Here is a 7159-nt window from a genome sequence, read left to right on the forward strand (position 1 = left end):
TCCCCTCTCCCCCCCTTAGTGGTCCTCCCTCTCTCAAACCCCTTAGTAGACCTTCCCCTACTCCCACCACCCCCTTAGTGGTAATCCCCCCCCCCCCTTAGTGGTCCTTACCCTCCTTCCCTCTCCTTAGTAGTCCTCCCTCCTTACCCCTCTTTGGTGGTCCTTCCCCTCCTTAGTGGTCCTCCCTCTCCCAAACACCTAGTGGACCTCCCCTCCTCCTCCCTCAGTGGTCCTTACCTTCCCACCCCTGTTCCCCCTGTGTTCCTTCAACCCCCTCCCCCAGTGGTCCTGACTCACCCCTCCCCTAGTGGTCCTTACCCTCCCCTCCCCTCCCCTAGTGGTCCTTCCTCCCTCCTCCCCTCCCGTAGTAGTCCTTACCCTCCCTCCCCTCCCCTAGTGGTCCTTCCTCCCCCTCCTCTAGTGGTCCTTACTCTCCCCTCCCCTAGTGGTCCTTACCCCCCCCCAGTGGTCCTTACCCCCCCCCCCCAGTGGTTCTTACCCCCCTGGTCCTTACCCACCCCCAGGGGTCCTTATCCACCCCCTCCCTCCCCTAGTGGTCCTTATCCCCCCCTCTCCCTCCCTCCCCTAGTGGTCCTTATCCTCCCTCCCCTCCGCTAGTGGTCCTTACCCCCCCCCCCCCAGTGGTCCTTATCCACCCCCTCCCTCCCCTAGTGGTCCTTAACCCCCCCTCTCCCTCCCCTAGTGGTCCTTATCCTCCCTCCCCTCCCCTAGTGGTCCTTACCCCCCCTCATGATCCTTACCCCCCTAGTGGTCCTTACCCCCCCTGGTCCTTATCCCCCCCTCTCCCTCCCTCCCCTAGTGGTCCTTATCCTCCCTCCCCTCCCCTAGTGGTCCTTACCCCCCCTGGTCCTTATCCCCCCCTCTCCCTCCCTCCCCTAGTGGTCCTTATCCTCCCTCCCCTTCCCTAGTGGTCCTTACCCCCCCTGGTCCTTACCCCCCCCAGTGGTCCTTATCCCCCCCTCTCCCTCCCTCCCCTAGTGGTCCTTATCCTCCCTCCCCTCACCTAGTGGTCCTTTCCCCCTCTGGTCCTTAGCCCCCCCCCCCTGGTCCTTACCCACCCCCCCCCTGGTCCTTACCCACCCCCAGTGGTCCTTACCTCCCTCCCCTCCCCTAGTGGTCCTTTCCCCCCCTCATGGTCCTTATCCACCCCCCCCCCCGGTCCTTATCCAACCCCCCCTCCCTCCCTCCCCTAGTGGTCCGTTATTCCCCCCCCACCCCCCCTCCCCTAGTGGTCCGTTATTCCCCACCCCCCATCCCATAGTGGTCCGTTATCCCCCCCCCACCCCCCCTCCCATAGTGGTCCGTTATTCCCCCCCCCCTCCTGCCCATGTAGTGTGGCCGGGCGGCGCGGAACCCGGGACAGGAACCTCTGTTTCCTGTACCCGGCCGCCGGCGGACTGACAGGAAGTGCTCACTCAGTGAGCGCTTCCCTTCAGTCCGCCGGCGGCCGGGTACAGGAAACAGAGGTTCCTGTCCCGGGTTCCGCGCCGCCCGGCCACGCTACATGGAGAGACCGGCAGGAGGGAGCGCTCTGCGCTTCCCTCCTGCCGGTCACTGAAACCCGGCCGCCCTCCATGCAGCAGTGCTGCGCCGCCTGGGGCTTGTTAAAGCGCTCAGGCGGCGCAGCATGAGGAGGCGCACCGGGGGCAGGGATCCGACGCCCCCTGGTAAGTTGCGCCCTAGGCGGCTGCCTAGGTCGCCTTACAGGTGGCGCCGGCCCTGCACGGAACCGTTACAGTATTAACAACGTATTTATCCACTAGACACCACCTTGCAGTGAACTCAAATCCAAATCACAACATGAAGTCAACAATATTTCCAAATAAGCTATATTTGCCACATTTCATAATTTAGGGGGTTATCCACTAAAGTGAGACATTTTGAGAATTCAAAGTGAATTTCAGAATTAAGGCCCAAGTAGCCAAACAGAAAGCATGATTGACGTGGAGAATATTATCCAAATCAGCTATTTTGGACTTAAATTTTACAATCACTTTTAATTCACGCCGATTCTTACTTGTTGCTTTTCAATTCGCTATAATTCAACTATTGGGGTAAACGAACCCCAATAGTTTTATACCTTTAACATATTCTGGAACTTTGGGGTTTAGCAAATAAACCCCACGTATGCTTGGAAACCCTCGGCTGACGATCAGTGAAGTATTATCCACTAACAGATACTACTGAAAAGCTCTTCTGTGGTTAGCAGGCATCAGCCGGACTAATCCTCTTAACGACCCTTCGCGACTTCTGATTAGGGAATATCCTGCTTTGAGTCTGACGTTAAGATACAGTAAAAACAGGCATTTATTCACTAAACAGTGACTAGCTTAGTGGGCTAATGCATCATCGATAGAAATACCGTCAGGGTTAACTCAGCCCTTCATCCTTCCGAGGTAGATAGAATGAGTACCATTGGGTAATAGTAACATCCCCTAAACGTACCATTTCCTCGTTAAATACTTTGTTATTATTATTAATATCAGAACATTGAAAATCAAATTGCAATATGACTTGGAAAACAAGTGCAGGCAGTACACTGCATGTGAGCAACGTCCCATGATGCTGTGCTTCATGCCCTAGAGCTCTGCAAAAGCTGATAGCACTTTTGTCATGTAGATTTAGGACAGAGATTTGCTTTAGGGCCCATTCTCTCCTCTCCTCCTCCTTACTGCTGGAGATAGAGCTCCCGCCATGGGTGACGTGCAGAGAAGCACATACACAGTCTAGTGGGACAGCTGTATATAGAGGTAGAACCAGGGAAGCAAGGCTGTCAGTCAGGAATTCAGACAAACACCTCCCAGCATGCATCGAGTCTTTGCCACATCAATACAAGGCAGCCTGCTTGTAGAAACCCAGACATTAGCAGGCGAGATCCAGAATTAACGGGGCTCAGACGGTTTAAGTGTTTATCAGGAGCAATGTCACGTGTATTTCTACCCGATACCTCTTCATCTACTTTATCCATATGACAAACATGTTTTGTTAGAATTGTTAGTCTTCTTTTACATATTGTACAGCGCTGTGGAATATGCTGGAGCTATAAAAATAATTGTATTTGAGAATTTATAGATACTGTAGCTACAAAGCAGGTGATCAGTCAAAAGAACTGGTGAACCCATTGATATATATTTATTTGTGCGTAGATTAGTCAAAGAGAAATGGATGCAATTAGAATTAGGGCATTTTTCTTTTTTTTACAGCCATCACAAGTGCGGATTAAAACATTTCAGGCCAAAATAGTCGAGCTAGTAAAAGAGCTAAGTTAGAGAATTTTTCTAATTTGATTATTTCTGCCTAAAATTTGCAATCGTCTTGAGTCACTTTCTCATAATTCCAGATTTAGCGAATAAACACCTTTAGTTTAGTTTTCTGCAGGTGAATTAGCAAGGAGTAGATTATAGAAGCAAAGTCCAAACATAATGAACAAGCCGACTGGTTCTCGGGCACTCCCTGTAGCTGATAAGAAATAGGTTTGTTTTGTATTCACAATTGCCCTCTCACTGACTTACAACTGAAAACAGGCACCTGGACACCCCTTCACTCCCTCCCCCGCCTCGCCCGAGGACGAGGGACACGAGTCAAAACAATTCTGTACCCTATAACTGTATCCCACCTGCTCCAGAGATTAACAGGGAGTCGTCTAATCACAGTGTCTTCTAAAAATGGCTGTGGGGCAATATTAAATTACCTCTGTAGACCAATTAATTTATAAACACTTGGACACCCATCGCAGTTAGTATATTTAAAAAAAATACCAATACGTCCGTAAGAAAACGGATATAAAGCTGGTCCCATAATATTCACCAGGTTTCTCCCCCTATATACACCTCTGCTGCAGTAGAGAATTGTTGTAGCGTTATTAGATTAGCCGTATGCATACATGACTTCAATGAAATATACTCGTTTTCGAATGTGTTCTAGTAGTACATACCAGTGACATACTTAATCCTCAAAATAACCAAAAACAGACTACCGTAAACGGGAGCTGTCGCTTTTATAGAAATTGAAGAAATTAATAAAACGAAAATGACTTACCTTTCAACAATATATTAACGATGTAGCAATTGGCATTACAATCCGATTCAGTCCTGGCATAGCAAAGGCACATATTGAATTGTTACCATGTTTTTATCCTCGTTGCCTTTGCTTTTTATAATGCTGACTGACAGGTGCAGATGGCAAAGCATATACGAAAGACAGACGGTCAGTTTTTTGAGTAGGAAAAAAAAATGGATATCGACCTCAAATTTATTTATTTTTTTATCTCACCAGCACAGGATAATATGAGAAAAACTAGATAGTCTCCTAACAAAGTCATCATAATATCCAAAAGATCACATTATTTAATTTGACTAAAAGACGGCACAAAATAACACAAACACCATAACAACGAATGCTCCTTGCATTGGTTATGCTGCCAGGAGCTCCCCAGACTACCTGTCTGTACAAAGTGTCTTAGAACTACAGCAATTTGCAATAAAATCACTGCAACTGTAAGCCCATCCCCTTACCCAAATATCTCACAGGAGGAAGTGATACTTCCTTAGTTCCTCACAAGTACTTGTACAGAGCAGAGAGCCTGGATATGCAGGGGTTAATGGGACAAGCTAAATGCTTCTATAGAAAGTTGTAGGAAGATCGTGATTGGCTGAAACCCTTTGCAGTGTTTACGGCAGATGTATGAACTTCAACTGTGTGTGTGTATCTGTTTATTTCTTCTTATTTGAATGAATGTATTATGGAAGCATTTTTTTTAAAAATACATATATAATTCATATAAATATTGTGTCAACCCCAGCCTGTAATGCCTTTTTAAAAAAACTAAAACAAAAAAAAAAACTTTTTTTAGATTAAATGGGAAAGTTAAATTCTAACAAACAGAGAAACATATGGAGATCTTGGAGTGGGGTGACACATACTATCAGGACAAATAAAATATACATAGTCTAACAACGCAGTTGTCCCTTCCTACTGTAACTCACGGAAATACTTGAGAGTCTCCTCTATCTGTTCGGAGGTGAGATTGAAGGGCAGGTCGGTGGGTAGGATAGGAGTGTGTAGCCAGTCGTCATGCTCATAGCCAAACATGGTATCTGCGCGCAGTGTGTAATGCGGGAGCTGTTCTCGCAGAAGACTGATGATCTCCACCTCCGGGACATCTCTACCGGTGCATACATCTGTGGAGAAACCAAGTCACCATTAATAAAAAGGAGTACCGGATCTGACTAGGCTTTATTTCTTATAGGTCAGTTCTATTACAATATTAACCACCTCCAAGTTTATCCAGATCAGGGGTAGGCAACCATCAGCCCTCCAGATTTTGTGGACTACATCTCCCATGATGCATTGGCAGTATTATGGCTGTACAAACATTATAGAAGATGTAGTCTACAACATCTGGAGTGCCAAAGGTTGCCTACCTAGGTCTTTGTATCCATACAGCCACTGTTATATCGTCCCACACTCTATGGCTATTCCATGCATGAGCTCAGTTTGCCCTTAATTCTGCACCCCTGTCTCTTGAGTAGAAGATAATATTTCACAGAATATTACCAATGCACACTTAGATTCACAGTATAAGATTATCAATTTTTATTAATTATTATTATTAAAAAAAAAATCTTGAAAGGACACTGTAAGCACTATTACCATTCCGATTCATGATACTGGTTATAGTGTCTAAAGTCCCCTTGATATAAGCATCCCATCTCAGAGATTATCAGCTGAAGTCCTACATTTTAGTTCAAAGCAGAAATAATTACAGTGCATTTGAATTAGGAATATTTTTTTCTTGATAAAACCACGTATAACCATTTAATATATTACTAAGCATTAAAGAGACAGAACCCCTGAAATGAAAATGGACATAAATCTCCAACTACCACCCTTTTGATGTTCTAGAATAGATTGTGTTGTTTATGACAAAGAAATGGCTTCGATCAGATTTTGTATGTTTTTGTATATCTGTTCTGAGCTTAAACAATCTAAAATTGCATTCTGATACGCAGAACGCCCAGCGTACAAACTGGAAACAAAACTAATTCAATGTTCCCTTATTCAAAGTACGGCACAAACCCCTCTAAAAAGACAAGCCATCACATCGGTTCTCTGTATGTTGGGTACCAGTTCCTCTGGCAAAACAAGTCAAAGTAATTTAGTGGAAACCTGTTTTCCTTCCTATGGAGACAGGGACGTGACTAGCTGCACGTCATGAACTCAGTACAGCAACAAACGCTACTAGCAAAACATCTACAAGTGATCAGAAACATCAGGTATAACAGCACCCATTACAGGACATCTGACCTCTTTAGTGTGCCATTGTCTTTAAATTAGGACTATAGCTTTCATTGCTGCTTGCCATCAAACACGGACACTCCGGCCTTCAGGCATCTACAAGACTACGCACAAATTCACCCCTCGATTCTCATGTGCACGCAAGCACACACTAACATATCTCTGTATAAACACAGATTGACCCATCATAAAAATTGACCTTTTTTATGGAGGGTTTGTGTAAATGTCATTTTATTTATATATATATATATATATATATACACATATATATACACACACACACACACACACACACCCTCCACACAAAGACACCCCTATTTTTACAAGCAAATTCTTCACTGCATTAACAAACACATGCCAACACAAATGCATCCTGTATACACACACAAGTATCTCTTTATGTACAAACTCACTTTCCACAAAAAAAGTACTTCTTTATATACACACACACACACACACACAATGACCTCCAAATAAATGCACCCATGTATTCACACACCACAACAATACAAGTGGTTCATTGCACCAAGATGAGAGTAAAACACCTCTCTCATGTGATTGAAGGGGAGGGGGGACAGTCCCCTAAACAGACACACAGAGACAGGCACACACACACACACACTGTTACAGGCATACTGACACACACACACATAGACATACTGGCACACACACACACACACACAAAAACGTTACACTTTCAAAGCCAGTAGACAGGGGCTGAATAATGTGACAGGGCTGTAGTGGGGGACAGGGGCTGTAGTGGGGAGTATGAGCTGTAAATTGGGGGTTAGAAAATGTTGGGGGGGGGATAGGGGCTGAAGTAGGTTGATGGCTACAATTT

At 45.6% G+C, this 7159-nt stretch overlaps 1 protein-coding gene across 2 annotated transcripts in view; it reads right to left on the bottom strand.

Annotated features, from left to right (window-relative positions):
- The window catches only part of LOC134614961 (trafficking kinesin-binding protein 1-like), a 39008-nt gene extending 33816 nt beyond the window's left edge, over positions 1-5192 (bottom strand). For both annotated transcript variants that reach the window (XM_063459253.1, XM_063459251.1), the window contains exon 1: positions 5007-5192. In XM_063459253.1, the coding sequence (XP_063315323.1) occupies positions 5007-5112 (106 nt within the window). In that variant the 5' untranslated portion in view covers positions 5113-5192. The remainder of the gene's footprint in view (positions 1-5006) is intronic.
- Between the last annotated feature and the right edge of the window lie 1967 nt (positions 5193-7159).

This window comes from Pelobates fuscus, chromosome 6, assembly GCF_036172605.1.
Source record: "Pelobates fuscus isolate aPelFus1 chromosome 6, aPelFus1.pri, whole genome shotgun sequence".
Taxonomy (NCBI): Eukaryota; Metazoa; Chordata; class Amphibia; order Anura; family Pelobatidae; genus Pelobates; species Pelobates fuscus.